We start from the raw sequence: 15118 nt of genomic DNA on the forward strand, positions 1-15118 counted from the left end.
CTGCTTTTATAGACAATGCCTCAGTAGAGTGAGAGAGATAGAGAGAGAGAAAGAGAGAGTGTGTGTGTGTGTGTGCGTGTGTGTGTGTGTGTGTGTGTGTGTGTGTGTGTGTGTGTGTGTGTGTGTGTGTGTGTGTGTGTGTGTGTGTGTGTGTGTGTTTGTGTGTGTGTGTGTGTGTGTGTTTCAGTAATGTAATGATTAACTTGTCCAAACTTAAGGGGATGTATTTATGCATGTCATGTTTTTTACACTTGGCTTCTGTTGGGAATCATAATGAGTACGATCCCCACACTTTGCTCCATACAGTCAACACACACACACACACACATACACACACACACACACACACACACACACACACACACACACACACACACACACGTGTATTTTACCCCTATTTGCTCAAAAATATGGGACGCATTGTAAGTGATGCAGACAATTACATTGATGTAAGCTTTAAAGCTGATCCACCCCCTAACCCTAACCCTAACCCTAACCCTAACCCTAACCCCTAAAAAACGATATAAAAATATACTAAACAATATGACTGCAAGGTTTTAACTTTAGGATAACCTTCAAGGCCACAGATAGAACAATGAGCCAGACGTCTCACTGGATGGATAAATCAGAAGCATCCGGTTAGCATCCGGTTAGCATCCGGTTGGCATCCGGTTAGCATCCGGTTAGCATCCGGTTAGCATCCGGTTGGCAACTGGTTGGCATCCGCTTAGCATCCGGTTAGCATCCGGTTAGCATCCGGTTAGCATCCGGTTAGCATCCGGTTGGCAACCGGTTGGCCCTTGCTACATATTCGTCGCCAGACCCACTGTCTCCAGGTCATCTATAAGTCTTTGCTAGGTAAAGCTCCACCTTATCTCAGCTCACTGGTCACCATAGCAACACCCACCCGTATCACGCGCTCCAGCAGGTATATTTCACTGGTCACTCCCAAAGCCAACACCTCCTTTGGCCGCCTTTCCTTCCAGTTCTCTGCTGCCAATGACTGGGGCGAATTGCAAAGATCACTGAAGTTGGAAACTTATATCTCCCTCACTAACTTTAAGCATCAGCTGTCTGAGCAGCTAACCGATCGCTGCAGCTGTACACAGCCCATCTGTAAATAGCCCATCCAACTGCCTACCTCATCCCCATATTGTTTTTATTTACTTTTTTTTTCTCTTTTGCACACCAGTATTTCTACTTACACGTCATCATCTGCACCTCTATCACTCCAGTGTTAATCTGCTACTTTGTAATTACTTTGCTACTGTTGGCCTATTTATTGCCTTACCTCCTTACTCTTCCTTACTCTATCTTGGTCAGGTCGCAGTTGTAAATGAGAACTTGTTCTTAACTGGCCGACCTGGTTAAATGAAGGTGAAGTTAAATAAATAAAATGAAGTAAAATTCCACTCACTACCAAATATGGTGATGAGAGAATCACTACCAAATATGGTGATGAGAGAATCACTACCAAATATGGTGATGAGAGAATCACTACCAAATATGGTGATGAGAGAATCACTACCAAATATGGTGATGAGAGAATCACTACCAAATATGGTGATGAGAGAATCACTACCAAATATGGTGATGAGAGAATCACTACCAAATATGGTGATGAGAAAATCACTACCAAATATGGTGATGAGAGAAAAACCCAGTGGCCAGGAGTGGAAAAAGACGGGTGGATTTTGGCTGACATTCTAAACCAAATTCTCATCCTTTTAAACATTTGATCTCAATACTAAAATCTGTTCCTAACAGAGTAAGACAACATTTGAGTAAGGGACAATTGAGTTATGGCATATGCCCACTTCACAGAGTAGGCGTTTCCTAACGCAAATATATACGAATACATGTTAGAACGGGCCAATAGGATCTCGCTAGCTCGTGCTTGGCTCTGCCCACCTCCTTGCCTGTTCTGCCCACTATGATTCATTCGCTCCGATTGGAAACGACAGGCTGTGGTCTGTCCTTGGTTAGTTGTACAAATCTTTGACCGGGTGTGGTGGGGGGGTGTACTGTTGAGTTTGATGTGATAATTTGTGACCTGCAGGGATACTAGAGTGCAGGAGTGGATACTTCGCTACCTTGTTGTGTCTGTCTTCTCTGTTTCCCTCCATTCCTCTCTGGATGGAATCCCTGGTGGATCGAACCTCGGGAATGTTGGCTATGCAGGCAGCAATGCACTGTGGTCCGCTGTGACATGGATAGATGGTTGTTTACAGGGGAAGGCCCGTGACGGAATATTCACCAGCCTTCCGAAGAGAATGTTAGGAATACCTGACATTGTCGTTGAGGAGAGGTCAGAGACACTGCTTACTGGAAACTATGACAGCAGTCTGGAAAAGAGACCATGACACAATAACAGAGACCGAGAGATCTGAACATCATGAAGGTAGCTAGTAGCTGGAAAGTAGCGAGTAGCTGGAAGGTGGCTAGTAGCTGGAAGGTGGCCAGTAGCTGGAAGGTAGCGAGTAGCTGGAAGGTGGCCAGTAGCTGGAAGGTAGCGAGTAGCTGGAAGGTAGCGAGTAGCTGGAAGGTAGCTAGTAGCTGGAAGGTAGCTAGTAGCTGGAAGGTGGCTAGTAGCTGGAAGGTAGCGAGTAGCTGGAAGGTAGCGAGTAGCTGGAAGGTAGCTAGTAGCTGGAAGGTAGGGAGTAGCTGGAAGGTGGCTAGTAGCTGGAAGGTAGCTAGTATTAGAGTCCTAGAGACCCAATCATTAGCACAGTACTGGAGGTAGATACTAGCTGCAGTAGAGATCTGAACATCATGAAGGTAGCTAGTAGCTAGAAGCTGGCTAGTTATAGAAGCACCCCGTATTAGAGTCCTAGAGACCCAATCATTATCACAGTACTGGAGGTAGATACTAGCTACAGTAGAGATCTGAACATCCTCAAACGGGAGGTAGATTTTTGTGTCTCCTGACCCCTCCTGTCTCAGCCTCCGGTATTTATACTGCAGTAGTTTGTGTTGGGGGGCTAGGGTCAGTCTGTTATATCTGGAGTATTTCTCCTGTCTTATCCGGTGTCCTGTGTGGACCTGAGCCCTAGGACCATGCCTCAGGACTACCTGGCATGATGACTCCTTGCTGTCCCCAATCCACCTGGCCGTGCTGCTGCTCCAGTTTCAACTGTTCTGCCTGTGGCTATGGAACGCTGACCTGTTCACCGGAGGTGCTACCTGTCCCAGACCTGCTGTTTTCAACTCTCTAGAGAGACAGCAGGAGCGGTAGAGATACTCTCAATGATCGGCTATGAAAAGCCAACTGACATTTACTCCTGAGGTGCTGACCTGTTGCACCCTCGACAACTACTGTGATTATTATTATTTGACCCTGCTGGTCATCTATGAACATTTGAACATCTTGGCCATGTTCTGTTATAATCTCCACCCGGCACAGCCAGAAGAGGACTGGCCACCCCTCATAGCCTGGTTCCCCTCTAGGTTTCCTCTAGGTTCTGGCCTTTCTAGGGAGTTTTTCTCTGGCCACCATGCATCTACACCTGCATTGCTTGCTGTTTGGGGTTTTAGGCTGTGTTTCTGTACAGCATACTGGTTACTGTAGGTAGATACTAGTTACTGGAGGTGGATACTAGTTACTGGAGGTGCATACTAGTTACTGGAGGTAGATACTAGTTACTGGAGGTAGATACTAGTTACTGGAGGTATAAACTAGTTACTGGAGGTGGATACTAGTTACTGGAGGTAGATACTAGTTACTGGAAGTCTATACTAGTTCCTGGAGGTATATACTAGTTCCTGGAGGTAGATACTAGTTACTGGAAGTAGATACTAGTTACCGTAGAGACCCAATCATTATAACGGTACTGGAGGTAGAAACGAGTTACTGGAGGTAGATACTAGTTACTGGAGGTGGATACTAGTTACTGGAGGTAGATACTAGTTACTGGAGGCATATACTAGTTACTGGAGGTGCATACTAGTTACTGGAGGTATATACTAGTTACTGGAGGTAGATACTAGTTACTGGAGGTATAAACTAGTTACTGGAGGTGGATACTAGTTACTGGAGGTAGATACTAGTAACTGGAGGTAGATACTAGTTCCTGGAGGTATATACTAGTTACTGGAGGTAGATACGAGTTACTGGAAGTAGATACTAGTTACCGTAGAGACCCAATCATTATAACGGTACTGGAGGTAGATACTAGTTACTGGAGGTAGATACTAGTTACTGGAGGTGGATACTAGTTACTGGAGGCATATACTAGTTACTGGAGGTAGTTACTAGTTAAACGGAGGTGGATACTAGTGACTGGGGGTATATACTAGTTACTGTAGAGATCCAATCATTATCACAGTACTGGAGGTAGATACTAGCTACTGTAGAGATCCAATCATTATCACAGTACTGGAGGTATATACTAGTTACTGGAGGTAGTTAATAGTTAAACGTAGGTGGATACTAGTGACTGGGGGTATATACTAGTTACTGTAGAGATCCAATCATTATCACAGTACTGGAGGTAGATACTAGCTACTGTAGAGATCCAATCATTATCACAGTACTGGAGGTATATACTAGTTACTGGAGGTAGATACTAATTACTGGAGGTAGATACTAGTTACTGGAGGTAGATACTAGTTACTGGAGGTATATACTAGTTACGGGAGGTCGATACTAGTTACTGGAGGTAGATACTAGTTACTGTAGAGACCCAATCATTGTAACGTTACTGGAAGTAGATACTAGTTACTGGAGGTGGATACTAATTTCTGGAGGTAGATACTAGTTACTTGAGGTAGATACTAGTTACTGGAGGTAGATACTAGTTACTGTAGAGACCCAATCATTGTAACAGTACTGTAAGTAGATACTAGTTACTGGAGGTGGATACTAGTTTCTGGAGGTAGATACTAGTTACTTGAGGTAGATACTAGTTACTGGAGGTCTATAATAGTTACTGGAGGTAGATACTAGTTACTTGAGGTAGATACTAGTTACTGGAGGTCTATGATAGTTACTGGAGGTCTATACTAGTTACTGGAGGTAGATACTAATTACTGGAGGTGGATACTAGTTACTGGAGGTAGATACTAATATAGTAGCCATTCCTAGATATGGCTACTATATTGTGATCACTACATCCTATGAGTCTGGATACTGCTTTAAAGCACATTTCTGCAGCATTAGTAAAGATGTGATCAATACATGTTGATGATGTCATTCCTGTGCTGTTTGGAACAACCCTGGTAGGTTGACTGGTAACCTGACCCAGATTGCAGGCACTAGTTACAGTTTGCAGCTTTTTTCTTGAGTGGGCAGCTTGATTAAAGCCAGTCAATATTTAAATCACCCAGAAAATATACCTCTCTGTTGATATCACATACATTATCAAGCATTTCATACATTACCAGATACTGACTGTTAGCACTTGATGGTCTATAGCAGCTTCCCACCAGAATGGGCTTTAGGTGAGGCAGATGAACCTGTAGCCATATTACTTAAACAGTATTTAACATTAGATCGTCTCTAATCTTTACAGGAATGTGGTTCTGAATATAAACAGCAACACCTCCCCCGTTGGCATTTCTGTCTTTTCGGTAGATGTTATAACCATGTAATGCTACCACTGTATCATCAAAGTTATTATCTAAGTGAGTTTCCAGAGATCAGTCAGAATATGAATGGCATCTGTTACAAGCTAGTTATTGACTTCATGGACCTTGTTTCTCAGGCTGCATATGTTAATATGGGCTATTTCTAGCACTTTTCTGGGTTGCTTGATTGTTTTTTAATGCTTTACTGGGAAGCTTATCAGAAGTAGACTTGCTCATGTTATTTATATTGGAGCTGATAGTGCTGGATGACCTGCACAAAGTGGTCTTCCTACTGGGACACACAGCCTCAGTGGTCTTCCTACTGGGACACACCTCCTCAGTGGTCTTCCTACTGGGACACACCTCCTCAGTGGTCTTCCTACTAGGACACACCTCCTCAGTGGTCTTCCTACTGGGACACACCTCCTCAGTGGTCTTCCTACTGGGACACACCACCTCAGTGGTCTTCCTACTAGGACACACCACCTCAGTGCTAACAGTGGTCTTCCTACTAGGACACACCACCTCAGTGGTCTTCCTACTAGGGCACACCACCTCAGTGGTCTTCCTACTAGGGCACACCACCTCAGTGGTCTTCCTACTAGGGCACACCACCTCAGTGTTAACAGTGGTCTTCCTACTAGGGCACACCACCTCAGTGCTAACAGTGGACTTCATACTAGGGCACACCACCTCAGTGGTCTTTCTACTAGGGCACACCACCTCAGTGCTAACAGTGGTCTTCCTACTAGGGCACACCACCTCAGTGGTCTTCCTACTAGGGCACACCACCTCAGTGGTCTTCCTACTAGGGCACACCACCTCAGTGCTAACAGTGGTCTTCCTACTAGGACACACCACCTCAGTGCTAACAGTGGTCTTCCTACTAGGGCACACCACCTCAGTGCTAACAGTGGTCTTCCTACTAGGGCACACCACCTCAGTGCTAACAGTGGACTTCATACTATTTATATTGTATTATACAGGGTGCATTTGGAAATTAGACCTAGGTCTCAATGTCTTCCCTGTCATCATTTTTTATTTATGAACATCATTTGTATAAATTTGCATAAAATAACTCATTAACATTAACTCCTGAACCTGTTACATGCTTTTTCCATTGGACGTTAGCACGTCGGGCGACCTGATTGGTTCCCTCCCCCTCGTTAGTCAGTATGTGTTATCCCCGCTTGTCATCTCGTTAGTCAGAAGGTGTTTCCCAGGTGATATTTAAGAGCAGCTGGCCCAGTGCTCCAGGTGGTATGAGAGATGTTGATAGCGCTGCTTTTTAAAGTTGATAAACCCAAACTTTCTGTCTTGTATCTCCTCAGGTTTGGTTTGGTTAGCTCCACTTTTTTTCCCTCCGTATTATGTGTTAGTGTGGGTCTTTGTCTTCGTTTGCCTTGCCTGAGGTAAATTTAGTAGGCACTCCTACACGCACTCATGGTGTGTTTATCTAACGAGCCATTTGGTACAGGTCATTACCTCTGGATAATGTAATGAGGAGGAAGTGTGTGTGTGTGCACGCTTTGCGTGTACAGTAATCAACCCGAATCTCCAACTAAAACGCTAACTCCTGCCTTGACTGGGGTTCCTGAATTACTCCATGGCTTGACGTTTACGTTGTGCCACGTGTTTTCCGAAACTCAGCTGTCAGTCAAAAGCTGCAAAAAAAAAAGTTTAACTAAAATGTGAGTCATGCATTCATTCTGTTAAAGATTAAGGTTTGGATTAAGGCTTAAAACTACAAAAACATCATGCAACCTTCCAATCCTGAGTTTGTGGTTTAAACCCCCCCCCTCCCCCCCCACCACCCCCATCCCCATCCACAATGCAAATAGCAAGCCTGTTAGAAGATAACAGGCGCTCACGTTGTTGCCCCTAAAGGACGGCATAGCTTCCACATTTGGGCCAGGTCCAAACGTGATCTGGTACCTGATCTGGTACCTGCAGAATCAGCATCTCCTGGCATAGTCCAAAAGATAATGGGGAAAAGTAGTAGTGGTGACTGTGTGTAGTGGCGACCAGATATAGAACATATCTGACCCTCATATTCTCATAAATATTTCACCCAAGCAAGGTTTTACGTCTGCCATTTTTCTTGTGTACATTCCTGTAGTAGTGGAATGTGGAGAATATTTGCTTACTCTGAAGTGTTGAGTTATGATTTCATCACAACAGACTTCGAGGATTTCATAACAGAGCTTAACTTTTCAGACGGGGGGGGGGGGGGGGGGTGGTGGATTCCAACCTGAGATATGCACGCGGTTAAAAACAGTAACAGAGACATACTCGATCTTCTTTCCATTGTACACACGCGTCAATAGTCAAGCTCCAACTACTCCAGGAATTTTCATCTTGATCTTCTTAGCCCCAACTTCCACAAAAACTCCAGAAATCACACCCGTGATTGGTGCCCTGCAGTCACCTCTCTCTCTCTCCTGGATTCTGGTGAGGCACAAGGCAGTCACATCTCTCTCTCTCCTGGATTCTGGTGAGGCACAAGGCAGTCATCTCTCTCTCTCTCTCCTAGATCCTGTAGCCATCACTTTCTTCACCATCTTGGCAACATCATTTGGATCTGCCAGGTACATCAAACAGCACTCCTACTACAAACTAACTAAAAAGCAGCATTCCCCAAGAGAGGATGACTTTCACTTTAGCAGTGATAAATTCATGAACTTCTTTGAGGAAAAGATTATGATTATTAGAAAGCAAATTACGGACTCCTCTTTAAATCTGCGTATTCCTTCAAAGCTCAGTTGTCCTGAGTCTGCACAACTCTGCCAGGACCTAGGATAAAGAGAGACGCTCAAGTGTTTTAGTACTATATCTCTTGACACAATGATGAAAATAATCATGGCCTCTAAACCTTCAAGCTGCATACTGGACCCTATTCCAACTAAACTACTGAAAGAGCTGCTTCCTGTCCTTGGCCCTCCTATGTTGAACATAATAAACGGGTCTCTATCCACCGGATGTGTACCAAACTCACTAAAAGTGGCAGTAATAAAGCCTCTCTTGGAAAAGCCAAACCTTGACCCAGAAAATATAAAAAACTATCGGCCTATATCGAATCTTCCATTCCTCTCAACATTTTTAGAAAAGGCTGTTGCGCAGCAACTCACTGCCTTCCTGAAGACAAACAATGTATACGAAATGCTTCAGTCTGGTTTTAGACCCCATCATAGCACTGAGACGGCACTTGTGAAGGTGGTAAATGACATTTTAATGGCATCGGACCGAGGCTCTGCATCTGTCCTCGTGCTCCTAGACCTTAGTGCTGCTTTTGATACCATCGATCACCACATTCTTTTGGAGAGATTGGAAACCCAAATTGGTCTACACGGACAAGTTCTGGCCTGGTTTAGATCTTATCTGTCGGAAAGATATCAGTTTGTCTCTGTGAATGGTTTGTCCTCTGACAAATCAACTGTAAATTTCGGGGTTCCTCAAGGTTCCGTTTTAGGACCACTATTGTTTTCACTATATATTTTACCTCTTGGGGATGTTATCCGAAAACATAATGTTAACTTTCACTGCTATGCGAATGACACACAGCTGTACATTTCAATGAAACATGGTGAAGCCCCAAAATTGCCCTTGCTAGAAGCATGTGTTTCAGACATAAGGAAGTGGCTGGCTGCAAACTTTCTACTTTTAAAGTTGGACAAAAGAGAGATGCTTGTTCTAGGTCCCAAGAAACAAAGAGATCTTCTGTTGAATCTGACAATTAATCTTAATGGTTGTACAGTCGTCTCAAATAAAACTGTGAAGGACCTCGGCGTTACTCTGGACCCTGATCTCTCTTTTGAAGAACATATCAAGACCATTTCAAGGACAGCTTTTTTCCATCTACGTAACATTGCAAAAATCAGAAACTTTCTGTCCAAAAATGATGCAGAAAAATTCATCCATGCTTTTGTCACTTCTAGGTTAGACTACTGCAATGCTCTACTTTCCGGCTACCCGGATAAAGCACTAAATAAACTTCAGTTAGTGCTAAATACGGCTGCTAGAATCCTGACTAGAACCAAAAAAATTTATCATATTACTCCAGTGCTAGCCTCCCTACACTGGCTTCCTGTCAAAGCAAGGGCTGATTTCAAGGTTTTACTGCTAACCTACAAAGCATTACATGGGCTTGCTCCTACCTATCTCTCTGATTTGGTCCTGCCGTACATATCTACACGTACACTACGGTCACAAGACACAGGCCTCCTAATTGTCCCTAGAATTTCTAAGCAAACAGCTGGAGGCAGGGCTTTCTCCTATAGAGCTCCATTTTTATGGAACGGTCTGCCTACCCATGTCAGAGACGCAAACTCAGTCTCAACCTTTAAGTCTTTACTGAAGACTCATCTCTTCAGTGGGTCATATGATTGAGTGTAGTCTGGCCCAGGAGTGGGAAGGTGAACGGAAAGGCTCTGGAGCAACGAACCGCCCTTGCTGTCTCTGCCTAGCCGGTTCCCCTCTTTCCACTGGGATTCTCTGCCTCTAACCCTATTACAGGGGCTGAGTCACTGGCTTACTGGGGCTCTCTCATGCCGTCCCTGGAAGGGGTGCGTCACCCGAGTGGGTTGATTCACTGATGTGGTCATCCTGTCTGGGTTGGCGCCCCCCCTTGGGTTGTGCCATGGCGGAGATCTTTGTGGGCTATACTCAGCCTTGTCTCAGGATGGTAAGTTGGTGGTTGAAGATATCCCTCTAGTGGTGTGGGGGCTGTGCTTTGGCAAAGTGGGTGGGGTTATATCCTTCCTGTTTGGCCCTGTCCGGGGGTGTCCTCGGATGGGGCCACAGTGTCTCCTGACCCCTCCTGTATCAGCCTCCAGTATTTATGCTGCAGTAGTTTATGTGTCGGGGGGCTAGGGTCAGTTTGTTATATCTGGAGTACTTCTCCTGTCCTATTCGGTGTCCTGTGTGAATTTAAGTGTGCTCTCTCTAATTATCTCCTTCTCTCTTTCTTTCTCTCTCTCGGAGGACCTGAGCCCTAGGACCATGCCCCAGGAATACCTGACATGATGACTCCTTGCTGTCCCCAGTCCACCTGACCGTGCTGCTGCTCCAGTTTCAACTGTTCTGCCTTATTATTATTCAACCATGCTGGTCATTTATGAACATTTGAACATCTTGGCCATGTTCTGTTATAATCTCCACCCGGCACAGCCAGAAGAGGACTGGCCACCTCACATAGCCTGGTTCCTCTCTAGGTTTCTTCCTAGGTTTTGGGCTTTCTAGGGAGTTTTTCCTAGCCACCGTGCTTCTACACCTGCATTGCTTGCTGTTTGGGGTTTTAGGCTGGGTTTCTGTACAGCACTTTGAGATATCAGCTGATGTACAGGGGCTATATAAATACATTTGATTTGATTTGAACTGTGAAGTAGTTGAGTCAGGAGCAGTAGGCTTGCTAGACACTGGTTTAACTGTGATGTTAGCTAGCACTTAGTGACTGTAGCCCATCCAGTATTCTCATCACCTTCAGCCATGTTGGCAGGGTAGCCTAGTGGTTAGAGTGTTGGACTAGTAACTGGAAGGTTGCAAGTTCAAACCCCCAAGCTGACAATATGTCGTTCAGGCACCCACTGTTCCTAGACCAGTTAACCCACTGTTCCTAGGCAGTCAAATAAATAAGAATTTGTTCTTAACCGACTTGCCTAGTAAAATAAAGGTCAAATTAAATATCAAAACTCAACATCCGCTGTTCTCTTTAGCGCCGAAAAACAAAGATATGTTGTATGGATTTCTATTTATTTTTAATAAACGCACTGATGCTCCCCAAATAAACACTCCCAAGTCACACAAGCTAAATATTTGGCTGCATTTGGTCACACTTTAGAGCCCTGGTTGTAGGTGTGTTTGTGCATGTTCAGAGCGAAGGACCAAGGATGACATTCAGACACGACTACAAAGAGAAGGACTAGTTTTATTAGAAATTTCATAAATAAGAAAAACACAAACATTTGTATAATTTAAAAATACTGCATATGAAGTTCAATATGGCCAAAAACTGGAACAGACATGATACCAAACAGGATAGTCAGCCATTCTAACATGAAGGAGACAGAAATAGTCTTTACAGCCATGCAAAACTTACTCCTGACAAAAATACATTTTCAGTTTGACACACACACACACACACAGTAGAAATGCTGGAGTCGTGTTCAGTTGGCACAGCATGGAAGAAAACTGAGTGAAACATTATCCGTTACAAAACTATTTTAAAAAAAAACATTTTTTTTTAAACATAAAAAAAAATGTTTTTCGTTGCGTACCCTAATGAACGTAACCCTGGTAAGTAACAGAACTACAGTATATTATGGAACATAATGATTGGCCTTATGGCTACTGTCAAACATAGACACGTCACACCATCTGCACCTCCTGGTACGTCTGCTGTTTCTGTTGGGGTGGACATCTATTTCTCTTGTACCTGGAACAGTAGGAGCAGCCAATGACACACAGATACAAACAGACACACAAACACAGGACTGGTGGGAGGAGCTATAGGAGGATGGGCTCATTGTAATGGCTGGAACGGAATCATTGGAACGGAATCATTGGAACGGAACATGTTCCATATGTTTGATAACGTTCCGTCTCAGCCATTACAATGAGCTATCCAGTAGCTCCTCCCACTAGCTTCCTCTGACACAGATGCATGCTCTCTCTCCCCCACTGTCTCTCACCATCGGCAGAAGAAGTAGAAGGCGCCAGCGATGCCTATAAACAGAAGGCCCCCACATACCACCATCAGGATGACATGCTCTTCTTTCATTGGCTGAAACACCATCTCCAGGTGAGCACACCTGGGCCCGTAGTAACCCCTCTCACACCTGGAGAGAGAGGGACATGAGTCACACGCACACACCATCCCCTTACTGAGCCCCCACCACACACACCATCCCATTACTGAGCACCCCCACATTACAGAGCGCTATCACAAAACACACACACCAGGTAAACTACACCTTTATATGTACGTGACAATAAATCCTATAATATTTGTTCTCTCTTACTTGCAGTGGTGTTCGTTGAGATCCAGCAGTAAGAGACATTCTCCATTGAGACAGTAGCTCTCCAGATTGGAGTCACATTTGCGGCTCATCACCTTCTCCATGTGAGGGCGGGACTGCTCCTGGTCTGGATAAAAACACCAATAACCAACCAAATATTTAGATAGTATGTAGTTTAAAAAAACATATGTCAGGTCAGTAGTAGCAGTCCAGGAAGAGGGTCTACCTGCTGTTGTTCCTGCCTCACAGTGGGAGCAGGGGGGGCTGGTTGGGGCTGGCTGTGTGGAGGAGTGGACATCTGTAGAATGTACATCAGGCCAGACTAATAACAGACCTGTGTGTCAGAGGGACAGAGAGAGAACAAACAAAATACCCTTTTAGCAAAGCAGTACCCTCCGTCCTTCACATCACCCCACGGGCCATGGCAGTTGTACCCTCCGTCCTTCACACCACCCTACGGGCCATGGCAGTTGTCCCCTCCATCTTTCACTCCATCCCACGGGCCATGGCAGTTGTACCCTTCGTCCTTCACCCCACATGGCAGTTGTCTGATCTCTACTTAAATGTCATCCTGAAACTCTTAACGGATTGAGTTGAATTAATGTTTTATTTTACCAGGCAGGCCAATTAAATAACTTACTGTTTACAATGATGGCCTGGCAATGACCGTTACTGTGCCCAGCCTATGTCATTCTATCCACATGACGGAGGAGAGGAGTTGATTTTGTGAAGGTGCCTGGCACATAGACTGGCAGTGGTCAGCATGCCAAGCTCCATGCCAAGCTCCATGCCAAGCAGATGGGGTATTGGGTTGTCAAAAAAGGCCCCGGTGTTATAACATGGATGCCAGTCTATTTCTGCCCTCTTGCCAACTCCTGATGAAAGTGTCATGTTTAGCATGACAAGATATCTAAACAGACTGGTACAGTGGCGGCTCCGTTTGTCAACGCCACATTCCTGAGACATGACTTAATGACGCAAGGTTAACGTCTCCATCCCCAAGGCACCAAATATGCAGGTTGCCATTTATTGGGATGACTCGTGTACTGAAGGCATCTCTGTAGATTGGTCACTAGCTGGCACTGCCACAAAGTCACAATATCTGATTTTAGAATCTAACCTTAACCACATTGCCAACCCGAATGCCTAACCCTACATTTCTGATTTCATTCATTTTTAACGCTATGGAAGGGCATCCAATCAAAAACGCCATTGGTTGGAAACGGATCATTTGACAAAAATGGGCAAGACATGTTAATTGTGTATATACACTCCTGTAATAAAAATGATTAACATCAGAATCGGTTGAACTCGGCATCTTTCTTCTCAAATCAAGGAGGACATAAAACAATATAGAGTTAACATAGATCTGGGAGACATGACACGTAGTTCATCAACTACACTGATAAAAATATAAAAAATGAAAAAAAGCAACATGTGAAGTGTTGGTTTCATGTTTCATGAGCTGAAATAAAAGATCCCAGAAATGCTCTGTACTCACAAAAAGCTTATTTCTTAAAAAAACAAAAAAACAATTTGGTGCACAGATTTGTTTACATCCTTGTTGTATATGTGCAGGGCTGTTCCCAGGCATAAGTGACATAAACGGAATTAAGGCAACATGTAAAGTGTTGGTTTCATGTGCTGAAATAAAAGATCCCAGAAATGCTCCGTACTCACAAAGTGTATTTCTATCAAATATTGTGGACAAATTTGTTTACATCCCTGTTAGTAAGCATCCCCAGGAAGAGGGTTAGACTGAAAACCTACAGGACGGTAGATTCCCCAGGAAGAGGGTTAGACTGAAAACCTACAGGACGGTAGATTCCCCAGGAAGAGGGTTGGACTGAAAACCTACAGGACGGTAGATCCCCAGGAAGAGGGTTGGACTGAAAACCTACAGGACGGTAGATCCCCAGGAAGAGGGTTAGACAGCCCTGCCCTAGATATACAGTGCCAGTCAAAGGTTGGGACACACCTACAAGGGTTTCTTTACTTGTACTATTTTAGAATAATAGTGAAGACATCAAAACTATGAAATAACACATGGAAACATGTAGTAACCAAAAAAGCCAAAAAAACAAACAACAAAAAAAGTGTTAAACAAATCAAAATATATTTTATATTTGAGATTCTTCAAAGTAGCCACCCTTTGCCTTGACAGCTTTGCACACTTGGCATTCTCTCAACCAGCTTCATGAGGTAGTCACCTGGAATGCATTTCAATTAACAGGTGTGCCGAGTTAAAAAATTGAGTTGTTTGAGCCAATCAGTTGTGTTGTGACAAGGTATGAGGTGGTATACAGAAGATAGCCCTATTTGGTAAAAGACCAAGTCCATATTATGGCAAGAACAACTCAAATAAGCAAAGAGAAACGACAGTCCATTACTTTAAGACATGAAGTCAGTCAATGCAGAACATTTCAAGAACTTTGAAAGTTTCTTCAAGTGCAGTCGCAAAAACCATCAAGAGCTGTGATGAAACTGGCTCTCGTGAGGACCGCCACAGGAAAGGAAGACTCAGAGTTACCGCTTCTGCA

The 15118-nt window shown here is 44.2% G+C and overlaps 1 protein-coding gene across 1 annotated transcript in view; it reads right to left on the reverse strand.

The window, feature by feature from the left end:
• Positions 1 to 11468: 11468 nt before the first annotated feature.
• LOC110525167 (proepiregulin) overlaps positions 11469 to 15118 on the reverse strand; it is a 6748-nt gene continuing 3098 nt past the window's right edge. Inside the window, 4 exon segments of the mRNA XM_036979237.1 lie at positions 11469 to 11995; positions 12252 to 12398; positions 12582 to 12705; positions 12805 to 12912. Coding sequence (XP_036835132.1) covers positions 11929 to 11995; positions 12252 to 12398; positions 12582 to 12705; positions 12805 to 12912 — 446 coding nt within the window. The 3' untranslated portion in view covers positions 11469 to 11928.

This window comes from Oncorhynchus mykiss, chromosome 6 (genome assembly GCF_013265735.2).
Source record: "Oncorhynchus mykiss isolate Arlee chromosome 6, USDA_OmykA_1.1, whole genome shotgun sequence".
NCBI lineage: Eukaryota > Metazoa > Chordata > Actinopteri > Salmoniformes > Salmonidae > Oncorhynchus > Oncorhynchus mykiss.